Source organism: Halichoerus grypus, chromosome 14, assembly GCF_964656455.1.
Source record: "Halichoerus grypus chromosome 14, mHalGry1.hap1.1, whole genome shotgun sequence".
Lineage (NCBI taxonomy): Eukaryota > Metazoa > Chordata > Mammalia > Carnivora > Phocidae > Halichoerus > Halichoerus grypus.
In genome coordinates this window covers 85,932,603-85,951,075 of record NC_135725.1, presented here as the reverse complement: position 1 = coordinate 85,951,075, position 18,473 = coordinate 85,932,603, and the positions used below count along the sequence as shown (strand labels likewise).

General features: G+C 47.8%; 2 protein-coding genes across 13 annotated transcripts in view; both read right to left on the bottom strand.

Moving 5' to 3' along the window:
• Positions 1-11,049, bottom strand: part of GARNL3 (GTPase activating Rap/RanGAP domain like 3) — a 145,312-nt gene extending 134,263 nt beyond the window's left edge. For 2 of the 5 annotated variants that reach the window (XM_036112831.2, XM_036112833.2), the window contains exon 1: positions 10,946-11,049. In XM_036112831.2, the coding sequence (XP_035968724.2) occupies positions 10,946-11,046 (101 nt within the window). In that variant the 5' untranslated portion in view covers positions 11,047-11,049. Of the gene's footprint in view, positions 1-10,030; positions 10,186-10,531; positions 10,566-10,685; positions 10,833-10,945 lie in introns of those variants that run through there. The other 3 variants (XM_036112836.2, XM_036112837.2, XM_036112832.2) reach the window with 3 other exon arrangements.
• A 1,098-nt stretch (positions 11,050-12,147) lies between these two features.
• RALGPS1 (Ral GEF with PH domain and SH3 binding motif 1) overlaps positions 12,148-18,473 on the bottom strand; it is a 275,163-nt gene continuing 268,837 nt past the window's right edge. For all 8 annotated transcript variants that reach the window (XM_078061792.1, XM_078061793.1, XM_078061790.1 and 5 more), the window contains one exon: positions 12,148-16,768. In XM_078061792.1, the coding sequence (XP_077917918.1) occupies positions 16,739-16,768 (30 nt within the window). In that variant the 3' untranslated portion in view covers positions 12,148-16,738. The remainder of the gene's footprint in view (positions 16,769-18,473) is intronic.

Below are 18,473 nucleotides of genomic sequence, written 5' to 3'. Positions count from 1 at the left end.
ATCAAAGCAGAGTTGGTAGTGTGGCTCTGCAGTTGGCTCAGGGACTGGCAGCTTCTTGACCCATCAGCTTCTTGTTATAAATGGCAGCCTTCGTGGTCATGGCAGAGCACAGTGGTTCTGGGTTCTGGAGTTGTTCCTGGGGGCTCAGACTAGAGTCCACTATCCACCCTGCTAACAACGCTGTAAGCACTTAATTCCCCATGTCACTATTAAATACCATTCTGCTTATATTAACTAGGTAGAGTGGATTCTGTGGTCGGCAACTGATTCCTGACCGATAGTCTTAGAGTGATCTTTGTCAGATTGAATTTTGAGCTTAACAGTTCATGTGACCCTGTGGAGAGTGCAGAGCAGGGTAGGATTTTCTTCTGGTGGGTGCAATGGTGGGCACATCCCCCAGGGGCAAAAACAAGAGGCTATGTACTTTTATGGAATATGTGGAACTTTTGTCTTTTGAACATAAAAGAGAGCATGCTTGCAGCACTAAGCATTTCTGCTCAAACAGCAAAGAAGTGCTAAAGGACAACCCAAAGAACAGCATGCTAACTGGGGATGCTTCTCAGGTCACTGCTGGAGTGGGTAACGATTATGTTCTCATTGGCACTGACCAGCTTAACACTGCTTTGCACCTTTTCAAGTGTGCCGCCAAAAACCGTTGTATCCAAAAGTGTGCCAAAAGCACAAAAGAGTGGAGAAATACTAGTCTAACCTACAGATGCTTTAACATCTCCAGTAATAAAAATTTTACTGCATCTTGAAGGAAGCCATGCTGGCATGGGCCGCACCAACTGCTGGAATGTACTTTCATGTGTTTAGCCCAATCTGTTTTATTATCCCTCATACCCACTGTGATTTTAGGTCTAGCCCAGGGCCATACACAGAGTGGAGTAGGTCTGATTCCTTTTTCATTTCACACACTTTCAAATGTGGGCAGGCAGCTATTATATCCTCTCTGAATTTTCTCTTTTTCAAGTAAAACACCTCCTCCCCCCCCCCACTGAAATCTTTTCTCTTTACTGGATCATTCCCATCGGATATAAACATCTTTATAAAACAAGAGCGGAAAACCCCAAATCAAAACCAAATAAAACAAATCAACAATTTTTCGACTCACAGCCCCTCTGCTCCTGAGAAGAGCTGACGGTATTCACTGTTTCCAGTTCCCCTCCTTTATCTCCTGAAGCCAGGCCAGTGAGACTTTCATCCTCACTGTTCCAAAGAAACAGCTCTTGTCAAAAGCCACCGATGACCCCATGATGCTCAACGTAATGGTCAATTCTAAGTTCCTCTTGTTTGACCCACCAGCAGCATTTGACACAGAAAACAATGCCCTTGCTGTTTTTTTTTTAAACTGTTAATTTATACTGATTTCCCCAAAATGAAAAAAAAAATTTAATTACATCATGTATCCATGACACAATGGTTTCACATTTAAGTCTCAAAGTCTAAATCTTACTTGGGATTTATGGGAAGAGTTAATAAAAGTCCATCAAATCATAGTCACAATTCCTGACTAATAAAGTTTAGTTAGTGATTTCTTTTTCCTAAAGTCTCCTGGTATCCTTTTTCTCCCCACATTTTTTTTCCTTTCCCTACTTCACTGTGATTCACGGTCGCATTATGGAACAAACAAAAACCTTGATGTGTTCTTTCAAAAACTTCCTACCTGAGATCCGTATCTGCACTGTCTGATGAGGGAGCCACAGACCACACAAGGCTACTGAGCACTTCAAATGCGGCTAGTCTGAATTGAGATGCTGCAAGTGTAAAATATACACCAGAATTCAAACAAAGTACCTCAGAAGAAGTAAATTATCCTCATTATTTTTAATACTGATTATGTGGTAAAATGGTAATATTTTGGATATACTGAGTTAAACAAAATAAACTATTAAAATTAATTTCACCTGCTTCTTTTTACTTTTTAAGCTATGGCTCATAGAGGGGGCGCCTGGCTGGCTTAGTCAGTAGAACATGCGACTCTCAATCGCAGGGTCATGAGTTCAAGCCCCATGTTGGGAGTGGAGCCTACTTAAAAAAAAAAAGATACGGCTACTAGAAAATTTTAAATTCTATTTGTAATTCTACACACTTGCTATTACCAGAAGCCACTTGTTCTTTTTCACTTAACATATATGAGCATCTGAGAGATCTTTCCAAGTCAGAAAACAGAGACTGGCATCAATCTTTTTAATCTTTTTTTTTTTTTTAAAGATTTTATTTATTCATTTGAGACAGAGATACAGAAAGAGAGAGAGAGCGAGAGAGCAAGCATGAGCAGGGGGAGAGGCAGAGGCAGAGGGAGAAGCAGGCTCCCCGCCGAGCCAGGAGCCAGACATGGGGCTCGATCCCAGGTCCCTGGGATGATGACCTGAGCCGAAGGCAGACGCCAATCTGAGCCACCCAGGCACCCCCAATCTTTCTAATCTTTTTGGCATCAAATTATTAGTATTGTATTGATATGTTCCCGATGGACTTTTTTTTTTTACGTTTACAAGCACTCCTGCAGGAGCAGCCTTTAACATAAACCTCCTTGGGCAGCGACATCTCATTGCTCACTCTCATTCACTTCCTGTCCTCTATGATCCTAGCTCTAGGGACAAGCAGCTGTGTGGCTCCCATTTTCCCACACCTCTACGCTTGCATATGCTGCTTCAGAATTTTTTTCCCCCACAGGAAAACCAGCAGTGAGTCTCACTGGACAGGCTAAATCTCTTATAATTTTCTTACAGCATTGTTTGTCGGGCTCCATCTCTGTTCAGATCTTCAACTCTGGAAACCAGACAACCAAACATAATTTCTCTTATTAATCTTCTAAAGCAAAACGAATTTGACTATTGTCTTCCTCTGAGAAAGGAAGCTGGTTTGTATTAACTTAAACTCTTGGTGAATAATAAAAGTTGTTTTTTCCCTTCTCTTAGGAGAACAGACATAATATGAAAATTAATTTTCTTCTGTTGGCCCTAAGAGTCCATTATGTCAGCCTAATACAAGACAGCTCTTAATAATCCTTTCCAGGAAGACTGCTGTTTTTCCAAAAGAAAACTGACAGCAGCAGATTTATTTGTGATTAAATACTTAAGGGCCCGAAACAAACAAGAAGAGTAACTACATAATATAGAGAAATGAAGATTATGAAAACAGCCCACATTAAAATAATTGTTTATAAAACTACCTGGGGGGAAAAGAGTCTCCTGGAAAAAAAGAAAAAAAAATCCAAGAATCTGAAAGTTAGAAGAAACATAAGGAAGAAGAAGGCACCACAATGCATAATGGATAATTGTTCTTTCGGATCCTATCTTGGCCTCAAAAGCCATGTTCAGGAACAAGAAAGCATTTGTCTTGGCATCAAATTTGTTCTCACAAGGTGTAGGTTATATACATTACTAACAAGGAAGCTACTATGTAGGAAGCAATATTTGAGAAAGCAGAAAATATGTTTTCTATTTGTGATTCACAATCTCTTCTATGTAGGGCTCTGCACCCACTGTGGTTAAACTTAGTAAGCATACTTTAAACGCTCAACTAAGGTAGCCTTTTACAATGAGAACTAAAAAAATACAGAAAACCCAATGCTGTGACTCTGGGGTGGCATCTGGGTGTCTATTTTGGAAAGCTTCCCAGATGTAATGGCACTTTTTGGGAGGAGGGGTCAATCCAGTATCCCTTCCACTTCTTCTGGTAATAGCACTGTGGATTTTCCATTGGGCTATCACTGCCTCTTGGTCTCTATGGATGGAAGTGATCTAATCTCTCAGTTCTGCATTGGGCACTTGACCCAGCCCAGCCAATGAGTATGTTTTACCCCCTTCTAGCCAAAACGACTGGTTCAGGGATGAGCATACAACCCAAGAGATCCAATGAATGTCAAGCTTGGGAAACATGCTCTAGAACTATTGAGAGAGAGGCAATGTCTTTCTGCTGGGATCGTACGCTGGTAGAAAGTAAGCCTGAAATAGTTAACTTTCTTTGCCTGCATGAGGAAAGACAGTCGACCCAGAAAATGAAGAAAGCCTACGGACGACATAATTTGAGCATCTGGATCTACCCTCTCCCAAAGCTTGGGTCTACTCCACAATTTTGCAAATTCCACGAACCAATAATTTTTCTCTGCTTGTCATTCACCAACCTCGATAATCTTAAAAAGTATTAACAACTTAGGTCAGGCACCAATCAGAAAAGATGTGATGCATTACTACTCCTGCTTGTAGCTCGAGAACTTTCAATGATCGCAACTGGGAATAAGCCAGGAATAAGAACCACTTGACCACTGAGTCTATGCCCCACAATCCAAGCCACCGCTTTTCACCTGGCATCACAACCCCAGACATTGTTGCTGCAAGCAGCTATCAAAGCAGAATCATGAATGATGGGGGGTCAACATAATGAGGCAGCCTTTGTGCTATTAGGGAAAGGCAACAGAGTTGCCCAATACCAAAAAGGCTTGCAGTAGGGGCTCCTTGACCTTAGACGTAATAAGCGGAAAGTGACCATCTGGGAGGGCTGTTATAAAAAAAGATGCCTGCGTTGCCCTAGCGGGGTGGTTTTCAAAGTCTGTTCCTGGGCCAGCAGTACTGTAAGCTTGTTAGAAATACAATTCATAGACCCACCGCCACCTAGTGAATCAGGATCTGTGGAGGTGGGGTCCAAGGAACCGTTTCAAAGCAGCCCTCCTGGTGATTCTCCTATATGTTAGGTTTGAGAATCAATGTATTAGATGAGAGCGTCCTGGTTCCCAAACACAGTTTCCTGAGCCCCACCCCAGAGATTCTGATTCAGTACACTTGGGCTTGGGCTTGAGAATTTGCATCTCTAACAAGTGGATGCTGCTGGTCCAGGGGTCACGCTTAAAGAACCGCGCTCTGAGACGCTAACCTAAGTGATGTCTACAGTTCCATTCAATGTTGACAGTCTGTGATCTTTAGAATTTGCCTTTCAAATTCAATCCGACTGTGTAACCCTGATTAATATACCGCGGCTCATATGTGTGTGCCATTACATCTGGGTTTGGCTTTATAAAATGTTGCAGCCAAAATGACACAGCGCAGCAATAGTGATTTAAAATAACTCAAGTTCATTCACTGTATTTCTTGATCACCACAAAGTCACAAAAGACAACAGGTATATTTCTTAAAATATATCTTTGAGCAACAAAAACAACAGGAAGACTTATTAGCCTCCCTCACCCAAAACAGGTGTCTCTGTACCTCTCACCTCTAAACACCCCCTTAAAGTTTTTTATCAGCCAGTTCTAACAGTGCCTTGTGTATCTACTCCTCTTCAATCCCTCTCTTCCTAAATCTGCAGCTCAAAATGCAAAAAAGAACCAGGGCAGGACCTTGCTCTGAGGGTGGGGGAGGAGGAAAATTTGAATGGGTAAAGCTAGAATGTTAATGAGGCAAGAGAAGGGAAAGGTTGAGAACTTGTGCATAAACGTGAATCACTTTTGTCCGGAAAAGTTGCCATTTGGTAACGCTTTGTGCCAGATACTGTTTTTAGCACTTTGCATAAATCAGTTCATTTAAACCTGACATCAGTCCTGTGAGCTAGGTGTTACTGTCATTCTACAAACGAGTTAATCAAGGGTCAGAGGGTTAAGCAACCTGGCCAAGGCCACACACGTGACAAGTGAAAAGACAAAAACTTGAACCCGTGTGTGTCTCCCTCCAAAGTCCTTGTTCCTGAGCACTATCTGAGAAGCCTTCCTACAAAATGAGGACAAACACATCTAGGGCACGTGGTTTAACAGCGTCAATGTCCTGCCCTCTGGCCCCCAGATTTCCCAGCTCCTCTAACTGCCACCTGCCTGGATTCCTAAAGCCTGGGCCACGCCCCACGTTGCTCCTTTACACTCATCACGAGCTGTGTCTGCCCGCCAGTTAACTGAGCTAACACAGGATATTTAGCAAAGACAGTTGCCATTCTGAAAGTCATGACGTTTCTTCCTGATGTCAACATGATTGAGTAAATATGGTTAAGCCAGATGCTGAAAGGCCCTACACATGAGACAGTAGCATTTAAACTTGACACAACAGGAAATGAGAAGTAATTGAGGACTTTGTAGTAATGGAGGCTAATCTGGCAGCATGCCCACAGGTGAGCCTGAGGCTCTCATCCCTGGTTGTCTGTCAGAATCACCTGCAGAACTTCCTGAGCATCCACACACCCCATTCCCACCCTGGTCTTTCTGGAACAGATCAGCTGTAGGGACCCACACACTTGTGTAGTTAAGATTGTTCACAGGTGGGGCGCCTGGGTGGCTCAGTCGTTAAGCGTCTGCCTTCGGCTCAGGTCATGATCCCAGGGTCCTGGGATCGAGCCCCACATCAGGCTCCCTGCTCGGCGGGAAGCCTGCTTCTCCCTCTCCCACTCCCCCTGCTTGTGTTCTCTCTCTCTCTGTCAAATAAATAAAATATTTAAAAAAAAAAAGATTGTTCACAGGTGATTTTTCTTCTCCTGGCCCTAACTGTCCATTATGCCAACCCAATATAAGACAGCTGTTAATAGGTTCCCTTAAAAGTGAGGTAATCTGCTCTGAAACAAATAATGCAATATATGTTAAGAAAGAAAAAAAGAAGAAGAATGTAGCAGGAGGGGAAGAATGAAGGGGGGGAAATCGGAGGGGGAGAAGAACCATGAGAGACGATGGACTCTGAAAAACAAACTGAGGGTTCTAGAGGGGAGGGGGGTGGGAGGATGGGTTAGCCTGGTGATGGGTATTGAGGAGGGCACGTTCTGCATGGAGCACTGGGTGTTATGCACAAACAATGAATCATGGAACACTATATCTAAAACTAATGATGTAATGTATGGGGATTAACATAACAATAAAAAAATTTTAAAAAAAAGTGAGGTAATCTGGATTAAAGGATTAAAGAGGAATTTTTTTTAAAGCAACAAAAATAAGAAATTGTAGATGAACATTGATCTGTTTCAAGTTAGGAAATTATTTTCTAATTAAGCATAAACAGAAGGAATAAATAGATTTGACTAATTTTTAAAAAAAATAATAAAAACTTTTCAAAAAACACTGTAAACAAAGTTAAAAGGCAAATAATGAACTGTAAGAAATGTGCTACATATTTGGCCACAAAAATTAATTTCCTTAATAAATAAAAAGTGCTTCAATTCAATAAGGAAAAAATAAACATTCCAAAGGAAAAATGGACAAAGTGCATGCAAAGAGATCTCATTTTCAAAAGAAATACAAATTATAAATAAATATGAGAAAAAAGTTTCACCTCGCTACCAAAGAAATGGACCATTTTAGCAAATATTTATAAATGATAATGCCTTGCATTGTGGGTGGGAAAAACAGGCACATTTATATGCTCTTGGGAGAACTGTTAACTGGTATGACCTCCTGGTGGGCCATTTGGCATTATGCTTCAAAAGCCTTTAAAATGTCCCTTTTCTTAGATCCAATCATTTCCATCACTTCTATGAACTTATCTTAAGGAAATGATTCCTCTTTATTTTTTTTATTTTTTTAAGATTTTTATTTATTTATTTGACAGAGAGACAGCGAGAGAGGGAACACAAGCATGGGGAGTGGGAGAGGGAGAAGCAGGCCTCCCGCCGAGCAGGGAGCCCGATGCGGGGCTCGATCCCAGGACCCTGGGATCATGACCTGAGCCGAAGGCAGACGCTTAACGACTGAGCCACCCAGGTGCCCCGATTACCTCTTTATACACAGACTAATGCACACAGATTTGATGTGACTTAGTAAAAGTGAAAACTGGTAATGCATGGCAAGTTTGATAATAAAAAATGGGTTAATGGGCTGTCTGGGTGGCTCAGTTGGTTAAGCAGATGCTTTCGGCCCAGGTCATGATCCCAGGGTCCCAGGATCAAGCCCCGTGTCAGGCTCCTTGCTCAGTGGGGGGCCAGCTTCTCCCTCTCCCTCTGCCTGCCGCTCCCCCTGCTCGTACTCTCTCTCTCAAATAAATAAAATCTTTTTTAAAAAAATAGCTTAAATTGTCTTGCAACAAACATAAGTTGTTTTTATAAAACCAGAAACGTGGTAAGCATTATTTCTAAGGTTTATACGATATTACCATGGAGTTTTAAATAGAGAAGAAAACCTCTGGAGAAGTCATTTCGTCTTTCAGGTGGGAGGTCATGGAGACAAAGGATGGGGTGGTAAAAGTGAGAAGTTGGAGACAGAGAAAAATTTTCTAAACTGGCGCTATCCAATATCATAAACATTGGTCACATGTGGCTATTTAATTTAAAGTCAAACAAAATTTAAAATTCAGTTCCTTAGTTGCCCCAGCCGTATTTCAACAGTACTCAAGGGCCACAGGTGGCTAGTGCTGAGGTATCCCACTGCACAGATCGTAGAATGTTTCCATCATTGTGGAAAGTTCTGCTGGACAGCACTGACCTAAATGTTCTACCTCAGGCCTGAATTCAGCTTTTGGCTCATCTCTTCAGCCTCATCCCTTGGCACATTTTTCCCCATCCGCCCATGCTCCAGCAGCAAATGTAAGCAGCAACAGGACAGAGAACCTATTTGCCTGGTTCTCCCAGTCTAGTGCAGGAGATGTATTATCCAGGTAATTACACACAGTGGTATGTGGAATAGCAGATTTATACAGAGATTACTGATACAGCACAGAGCTCAGCCTGGGGTTTAGGGAAGACTTCCCAGAGGAAGAGGGGACAGGTGTTAGCCAAAAAGACTCTTCTAAGTAGAGCAAAGAGCATGTCAGGAATAAAGGCACAGATGAGGAAAAGCACAGCATAGGGAAAGAATTACCAGCTGGTCAGGCATTTATTCATTCAAGAGATAGTAAATGTCTGCGTGGGCCAGGCCTGGGGCAGGCTCTGGGGACAGGGCAGTGAACAGGACCGGGGGGGTCCCTGCCCTGATGAGGCTTCCACTCTCATCAGTACTGCTGGGGGCCGGGGCACTAAGGGTGAGGCGAGCAGTGCAAGGGCCTCCCACCGCATACTGAGGATCCTGGTTTGTCAGCCTAGCTGTTGATTCTCCTTTTCGGCCTCAGTGAGGGCCAGAATCCCACCTCCTATCTTTCTCTTTGTCCCCCACCCCAGTCCCCATCACTGCTGTGAGACATGGAGAGCTCCTGGAGAGGCGGGTCGTGCTAAGACCCCTCCAGCGGCCAGTGAGGATGTGGACTGGAGAGGTGGAAGAATAAAGACAGAAAGTCTGGTGGGGAGGCTACTGGAGTCATCTGGGGGGGGGGGGGCGCTGGAAAAAGGCAGGGCCGACTTCAGCGAGGCTGGAGCGGGAGGAGGCACTCCGAGTTAAGAAAATGCCCGCTGAGAGAATGGGGCTGGCAGAGCAGAGCGGGTGGAAAGCGTGTCTGTGAGCAAGGTTCCAGGGAGAAGGAACCCAACAGGACAGTTTCAGGAGAGTTCCCAGGCCAAACGAGGGGGGCCGGGATGGGCAAGGGCTGCCCCCGCAGAGGAAAGGCGTGGGCGGGTCAGAGGGGCCCCAGGGGCCCGGCGTGTTGGGGGGGCCACACCGCGCCAGGATGGGCGGGGCTGTGAGGCAGCAGGTGTGCGTTACCTGCGGAGCCCGGCTGGGGAGGCTGGAGCTGGCCTGCGTCCTGGGGCAGCGCAGAGAGGCTCCCGCAGGAGGCAGACCTCCCTGGGACTTCGGGGGTCTATCTCCCGACCTTGTCCTTGAGCATTTACAAGAGGCGGCACGGCACATTCTCCACAGCCCGAAATCCGCCCGGAGCCCGGCTCCGCTCGGGGCCTGCCTCAGCACCGACGCTTTGGGGGCGTTTCGTCCGGTCTGGGTTCCCGACGCTCGCTCGTTCTTCTCTGGGGCGACCCCCTCCCGCACCTGCCGCTCGGGCGGCCCAGCACCCCCCCTTCGACCCCCGGCCGCTCAGCCCTGGCTCCTCGCCGGATCCCCTCAGCCCCCCCGCCCCGCAGAGACCCCTTCCCGCGCCGCGGCCTCGCAGCCCTCGGTCTCCCCAAGACCGCCCCCCACCCACCACGTGGCCGGCTCCCCGTTTCCGCCCCTCCCGGCCGCACCCCTCGCGGGCCGCGGTACCTGGAGCTCTCGAAGCTGCACCCCCTGCGCCGCAGCGCCGCCCTCTTCTGCCGCAGAAGCGCAGCGGCCGCCCCGCCGGGCTCCGGCTCCATCGCCCCGGGCGGGGGCCGCAGGCTCGGGCGCACTCGGGTGGGCTCGGGCCTCGGCGGGGCTCGGCCGGCCGCTCGGCTCGCACGCCGCAACCCATGCCCCGCCCCGCGTGCCACCACCGGTCCCAGGTCCCGCCCCAGCCCCACCCCGAACTTCAGCCCGCCCACTCCTTGTCCCGCAACTGGGTCCAGACCCCGCCCCGCCCCCGCCCCGCCCCCGCCCCGAACTTCAGCTCCGCCCACCCTTGCTCTTCAGCCAGGCCTAGGCCCCGCCCCTCCCCACCCCCGCTCCGAACTTCAGCCCCAGCCCTCCCCGTGCTCCTCAGCCGGGTCAAGGTCCCGCCCCAGCCCCTAGCTCCAGCCATGCCCTCCACATGCCAGCCCCACCGGGTCGGGGGTGGGCTCTCCTCACCTCCGTCGGGCCCAGACACCCAAATCGCCCACCCTGTCCTCAGCGCGGTCGGGCCCGAGGCCACGCCCCTCCCGCTCCTAATCCCTCAGCACAGACCCAGGCCCCGCCCACCTACTCCTCCACTACTGAGCTCCCGTGCGGCCCCTGCCCTCACCCAAAGCGTCAGCTCCCTTGAGCGTCGTCCCTCCACACCTCAGTGCCTCCTGGGCGTTTCTAACGTAGCAGCGTCCCTCTGGGGGCCGCCCTTCCCCGTGTCCCGTCCACAGGCACGGAGCACCCTTTTCTCTCTAAAGCCCCCAGTATAAGGGCCGGCTCACTCCCGCTGCCTTCAACCCAGCTCGGACAGGGCTCCGCCCACAGCCCGCGTTCCCCCCAAGCCCCGCCCACCACACGGCCCCGCCCACACCCCCTCACCTGCGCCCGGGAGGACGATGCTCAGGGGTAGGATACCTGCCCTCAAGGCTAAATAGGCATTTTACGGGAGTCTGCGTTAGCTCACGGATCTCTCCATCCATGAAGTGGAAGTACTGCTGTCTCCTGGTGGCCGTTTGTGGCGCCTGACGCAGTGAGAATGAGGGGCTGGAGTCTTGCAGGTGACCAGTCGTGGGTTCAAGTGTTGACTGGATGTGATGTACTCTTTCCAGCTGTGTGACAACCGCCGCACCTCACCCTCCCCGCCTCCTCCCCAAGTCAGATGCATCCGTCTCAGAGCCCTTGAGCACTGCACCGGGGCTGAGGGCAGCGTCCCTACCTGGGTAAAGTTGGGGGTCACTGTGCCATCTAAATCGTGAGGAGGAGGTAAGTTAGGGCCCCTCAGCAAGCAGGGCTTGTAGGGAGGTGTGGCTCTGCTGGGGTGGTGGACCAGAGCCGCAGGAGTGTGTGGGGGAGCCTGTGCTTGGAGAATCAGCCATTGCACTAGCCGGGAAACTGAGGCAAGTAGGGCCGGGGCTCCCATGATCAATTTGGATCCTGTAACTGGCACACACTCCCTCATGACTTTCCCAGTGCTTTCACTGTAATGCCTGGACTTCTTTGCTGCTGCACATTCCGGCAGAGAAGCCAATCTGGATAGAGAATGAAGGGGAGAGAGAAAGGTAGGAAGCTTTCCACTTTTTCCAGCCCCTTGAGACTCCACCTTCGTCCTTCCATGCATTTCCATGAGACAGCCTTGTAAGATGGTCCCCCTTTTCTTAAGCAAACTAGAGTGGGTTTCTGGTTTTTGCCTAACATCTTGAACTCCCCCAACATATCTTTTCAGACCTGGATCCCATTACTCCCCCAAATCCTTTATTCAGTGAGACTGGGTTGGCTGCTTCTCCCAACTTCATCCTGCTCCTTCTCCTTTCTGTCTTCCTGCCTCCCCCGTCCTCCATGTGTTCAGCAATCTCTGAAATGAATCTCCAAATGCCCCAGTCCCCTCCCCAGATCCTCCACCTCCCTCTCTGAGTGCCCAAAGCACTGACTCTGTCCCTTCCTGAAGGCATTGCTCCCATATGTCATTTATGTTCTAGTAACCTCTAAGCTGAGCTCTGAGTGCCCTAGACCTCCTTGATCTCTGTATCTGGCACAGCAATGGTTTACTAAGTAAATGCACGTGAATAATAAATTGAGCAATGTTCATTGGAAAACACATTTAATTTCAAAGTAAACAAAGATGTTTGTACATTAAAGTATTTAATTAGTGAAACAATTATCAGTGTAACAAGCTGAAAAATACAGCAACTTGATACAAGACTGAGGTAACAAAATACTTCACCAAAAATCTAAAGAATCCCACTGAGGGCTGATGTTCAGTGGTTATTGTGGGTGAGACAATTCACAAGAATTAGAGAAAGTCCTCACACAACTGCATGCGGGGGGGGGGGGGTGTCTGCTGGAAAAAAAAGACAGCCCAGGAGAGTGCAACAGATTTAACAAGAAACAAATTAAAATGTAGAAACTGATTTTCAACTTACTTTGAGGAATACATAAGAAATTGAAAACTACTCTCTACGCAACATTTTGAATGCTAAGTGAAAAACCATGCATTTTGGCACGAAATTTATTAAAGATTATACCATACTAATAAATTAATTACTAATATTTCATTACCGAATGGTCACAGTCGTTCAGAAATGGGTAAAGAGAAGAACGATTATAGAACGGACAGATGATCCTTCCCGTTGCTGCTGCAAACAGGGATTTTGGGGCTGCCCCCAGTGTACCCACCCTTGTGCAGCACAGGACTCTGAGGTGGTCCACGGTACAAGTTCTCAACACCCATGAAAATGTAGCTCTCGCTCATGCTGTACTTGCATTTAACATTGAAATTAAAACTAAAAAAGCCTCTGGAGTAAATACTGTGAACATTCTGATCCTACTCTCTCATTCCATCTCAGAGTCCTCCGCAGCATGCCCGACCAAAGCTCTGTGCCTGGGTGTTCTGCGACAACCAGCCTCTAGGACAGCGACTGCATCTAGTTCTCCTTGCAACTGAACTCACCGATCAAGAGGCTATTCAGTCTGGGGAGCGTTTTGAAACCTTTCCGGAGGAACGTGCACAGGGTTTCTACCCAGTGTTAGGAGAGAGGCAGGGTCTTGCCGGAGGAGATGCCATGGTGAGGATTATTTGTTCGTTGAGTGTGGTCAGCTCCACGAGGGCAAGGATCAGCTCTGCTTGTCCTCAGCCATTTACAGTATATCCTGGGTAAAGCCTGGCACACACGGGAAGCACTCACTGGAGTCATGAATGAACGAATGAATGAATGCATGAATGGGTGATTTTGCACAGATAATGTTATTTCCAAGGGACTTGTGTAGTTTTTTTTTTTCTATTTAAAACATGAAATCACACGTCAGTACGATGTGAAGCTGGTTAAAGCCATTTATGAAGTCACGCAAAATAAGTTAGGTTGTGTTTTTAGCAATGTTCACCCAGTTACAAGCATTAGTAATGTGGGTGCAGAGCTGTAGACCCCACCTGTGGAATGAAATCAGACCTGCTTGTGAAAGGCTTCCCATTTTCATGGGTCGTTTTCCACTTGTAAAATGGTATCCTAAAAGATACATGTCTTGGGCTCGGGAGGTGGCAGAGGAAGATCATGAAAGAAATACTGGCCATCTTGGTAAGGAAAAAAAATGCTTTATAAATTAAGTTGGCAAGAGAGAGTGGGTTCTTTCCTAAACAGAATGCCTTCAAGTATCTTCCTGTTTAGGTTCCATGGCGAGACAGGGTGATGAATGGGTGTCTTCAGGGAAGGAAAGGGGGGCTGCACTCTCTCACTGGCACACTCAGAACACTATTTCTACTGCTCCCCACTGAATCAATCCTCCATGAAGCATTTCAGTTGTCAAAATGCACTTGGCTGACCTTGAGTTATAAAACATGTTCCAACTGAGAGGGGCAAAAATTATTCCCAGGGAGAGGTGCATGAGGCTCTTGGGGCATCATAATGATACCAACTACCTATTCCACGATTTTGTAGACAGCATTCTGTGATTTTCATTTTGGGGTACCGTTATCTGTTCGCTCAAAAGAGAAAAAAAAAAAAACGAAAAACCAACCACCAGCATATGCATGCAAGACATATCACCTTTGATGGTTTCACAAACATTGGTGCATTATGGACAGTCAAAGCGCAAAAGGATCCACCCATGGACTTCTCCCTTTTGGGGTTTGTACCTGGCCTCCTCTGTGCCAGCCTGAGGGCCTCCTCACCCGCTGTTTCAGGGACAAACCAATGGCGGGAAGATAATCAGCACTTAAATGCTTGGCCCCACGTCCTGGCTGGGAGAGCCCAGCATCTTTCGGCCTGTCTCCAGGACGCTTCCGGTACATTCGAGGTTCTTACCAGCTCTAAAGGCCTTTGCCAACAAGGTCTAAGCAGATTCTTCAAGAGTCCAAGCTAAGAATGTTTCTAGGAGGGGATGTGGGATCAGTCTCAATCAGTGAGAAGACTAAACATTTTGCATTTTGAAAAGAATTGCAATTGTGCTATCTCAAATTCAGCTCAGAAGAAAATTTTTGCGAAAGATAAGAAAAATGTGTAAAGGGCAGAAAATGCGCTGACTGAAGGGAGCCTGAAATTCTGAGGTTCTTGGATTGGCATCTATAGTATTTCATGCGAGAAGAGCCAGGACAGTTGAGAAGTGGAGAAACCCAAGGAAAATAAGTAGCTGATTTTCCAGTCTTGCGCTATCCTCCAAACTTAAGACTTCAAAAAATATTAACAGGTAGAATCAGATCAGTGTAGGTTAAAGCGTTAACACTGCGTGGTTCTGGTGAGAGGTGTTGGAGTGTTTGGTGTTTTCCTTCGGCCTCTGGATGCCCATTTGAGTAGTCATTGGTGTGAACTGGGTGCAAGCATCTGGCCCCCCAGCTGTGCACGGGTGTGCAGAGCACTCATGGCCAAGACTGGATGGCACCAACTATACCACCTGGAGCTTCTCCTGGCACAAAAGTATTCTAGACTTTGCTCCTTTGGAGGGTTAGTTGCTGAGCACATTAAGCCTCGACCATAAAATAAGACCCTGACGGCAACTACTTTCCTCACCAATTCATTGGAATTTTCAGGAAAGTTGTCACCATTTGATCAAAATACAGTGGTGGGTCCTTTGGTAGTTTTAAAATTCACCTATCACACTTTACTGGTGAAGATGTTGCTTTGAAGCATCTTGCCCAGAAACTCTTAAGGGTGGTTTGATGTCTGATCAGTGTGAGCTCGGAAACCATGACAGCAACAAGGACCCAGGAATTCAGAAAACCCTTTCAGGGTTTCCTTTTCAGAATTCGGACACCCAGATTAAAGAGGGAGGGAGGGAGAGAAGCTATGGGATAAAGCTACCATAAATAAAGCTAACTTTTATTCTTTGTTTTGAATAAAGATGTATTTGTGCAAAATAAAAGCCACTTAAAAGACAGTGACAGATCAAGGACATTGTCCATGTGAAGAGTGCTTAACTGAATGCAGAGCTGGGACCGTTCACTCCCCAGGGCTTTGCTCTCGTCACCATGGTCATCAACAATTGTGCCCTTGGACTTGGATGTGGAGAGCTTGCTGGTGACTGCGTTTGGGGGCAAGACTGGGGGAGCTTAAGGCCTCAGTGTCACTCAGCTCCCCAGTGGAACCAGGAATCCCAGCGGGCCCCGCCCTGGCAGTAAATGATGGGAGCAAAGCCTCGCCCTCCAGGAGGGGCTGGTGCACAGCGGCTTCTGTGCGGCTTCTGTGCGTGAGCATGGCAGCCTCTGGGTGCTTCCTAGGAAGTCGGGAGAAAGTGTCATGACTCCCCACTCTGGCATGGTCTGGGGCGGGGGGAGAAGACATGGGCTTTCAGACCCTGCAGGAGAGGGGTGGGAGGGAGCAAGCAGGCCAGCCCAGTCCACAGTCCTGAAGCCGGGTCCTGTCTCAGAAGAGCCAACAGCAACAAGGCCTGGAAGGGACCCGGGGGGCCCAGACAGCAGGCCTTCCAGATGAATAGCACCCATTGGAACAGAAAACAAGACACAATTTAAGGCATTGTTTGTTTACAGTAAAAGAATGCAAGGAACCCTTAACATAGGAGGAATCCGGGCTCTCACTCTGACCTTCCTCAGCGGACAAGGCTATCACGTCAGGTTAAAGCAGGGCCTCAAAGCGAATGAAGGATGTGATGTCACAAGTCTTGTGCCAAAATGCATGTTTCATGAAGAGTTCACACTCGCTCGCACACACACGTATACGGCACGCACACGCAGAGGACGCTTTGGGGGTTGTACAAAATCTGAGGCAGCCCTGTGGGCGAGCGACCCCGTGCACTTGGGGTATAAAAAGCCAACTCCATAGCCTGTTCCTTCTCTCTGGCCCCTCATGCAGGTTAACACTGTCCACTCTTGTGCAGGAGAAAGCACGGGAGACCCAACGTGGGCCGGATGCTCTCTAGTCGAAGCAGCAGCTGGTGGACGGACGAGGGCCCAGAGAGGGAGGGTGGGGTGCACAGTCTGGGGCCCAACCACGGCCCTGCGGGGTGGTGCTGAAGAATGAGTGTCATGAGAGTCGCTGGGGATTGGCAGGTGGACCCTGCCCTGGCGGAGCCCTCTGGACTGTGAGGCCACAGGCCAAGGCCCCTTGAGTCCGGCCGTGAGTCACCCAGCATCCTGGCCAAAAGCCTGTGCCCAGGACATGCGCTTCGCCACCAGTCCCAGGCTGGGCTCCCAGAAGCCTCTGAAGTCACGCCAAGTCCTGCAGAGACTTATTCAAATGACATAAGGTTTGCAGGTACCTGGAAGAGAAAGCTCAGCCTCTTGTCAAAGTTCCAACCTTTCAGAATGGGACGAGGGGTGCCCCTAAGGGAAGGGGTCAGGTCTTTCCCAGTGAGTCTGCGAATGAGCAGGGTGGGTGGGTAAGAGGGCCTGGCAAGAAACACGGCCGCTGTGTGCCAGGCACTGGACATCATCATGTCCTTTAGTCTTCACGACACCCCAGGAGGCAGGTTTGGGAAGTATCCCCGTGACAAAGATGAGGACCCTGAGGCTTAGAGAGGGGAAGCCCACTTCGAGTAAATGGCAGGCCACAGCCTCAGAGCCCACGCTCTCTCGTTCACTAGGCTGGTGGCAAAGTAAAACTGCACTTGGAACGGAGAGGAGGCAAATTCTGCAGGAATGGGCATGAGCCTCTGGAAGGGAAACCAGCGGGCAGGGGTGGGTGGTGAGGGGGTGGCAGGAACTGACAAGCGGGAGCACCAGGAGGAGCGATCAGGATGCTGGGAACCCCAAAGCCTTCCCAGAGCTGTGTCCCCAGGACACGATCCCTTTGCTGGGGAGACCACCAGCCCAAGGTCAGGGTGCTTCCCTCTCCCTTCAAAGCTGCCCCCAGCCCCAGGCTCCCCCACCCGGCTCTGCTATAGGGTTCCAGGAGATTTGATGCGAAGCGATTTCATCAAAAACTAATCCATCTTAGTGTCAATTTGGTCAAAGTGATGAATTGGGAAAAAATGCATCTCCTTGCACCAGGAGATAGTTATAAGAATGGTCACAGCAGCACTGTTCAAAATAGCAAAAAGCAGGAAATTATTCCTGGGATCACTGCCAGAAGAATTAATAAAAAAAATATCAGTACAAATACATGAATGACAGCTACACACATTGACAAGATGAATCTCGGGAACACACTGTAGGAGAAAAGCAAGTCACAGAAGAAAATATCCAGTTATGGTCCTATTTTTTAAAAATGTTTTTAAAAATGTACCCCAGACAATACATTAAGGAATCAAATACACGTGCTAACATTTTAAAGGAACAGTAAATAAATCAGGAGAGTGGTTAGGAGGTGCAGGCAGATGGGTGGGACACAGAATTAGGAAGAGGCCCCTGGGGGAGGGAGGTGTTGTGAGGCCCAGGGAGGTCCTGCCCTTAGGCTAGGTGGGCAAGGAGCTGGGTGTGGTTTTTTCCGCTGTGGTTTACACCTTACACATGTTATAAATAAGGTTTAAGCGTATTTGGTGTCAGTACAAACAATTTTAAGAAGTGCAAGTCCACCAAAAAGAAAACCAATCCCAGTCACTGAGATTTTCCATGGGAGTAGATGCATTTCTGTGATTTCTTTCATTGCAGCCCCTGCATGCCATCACAGGGACGTGCTGTGCTTTATTTAAATAATCTGCTTGGAAGAGTTAGCTGTTGCCAACTTTTTATGATCACATACAGCATAGAGCAGAATACGTGGTTGAAAGTAAATTCGAAATAGAAGGGGAAAGAAAAGTAGAAAAAATAAAATGTCCCTCTCACCTAGGTCTAAACAAAAGTACTTAAAAGTTGCAAAACTTTGCCATGGCATACCGCATTTGCCATACATGAAATTCAACCTATTTGTCCTTCTGACCAAACACCTGCTGTGCCAAATGGGTTTGACCCAGTTTCCTGCTACCTGCTGCGTATCACTTTAGGAATTTTGTATACAGAGGCAAACATACATATTATAAATACGCT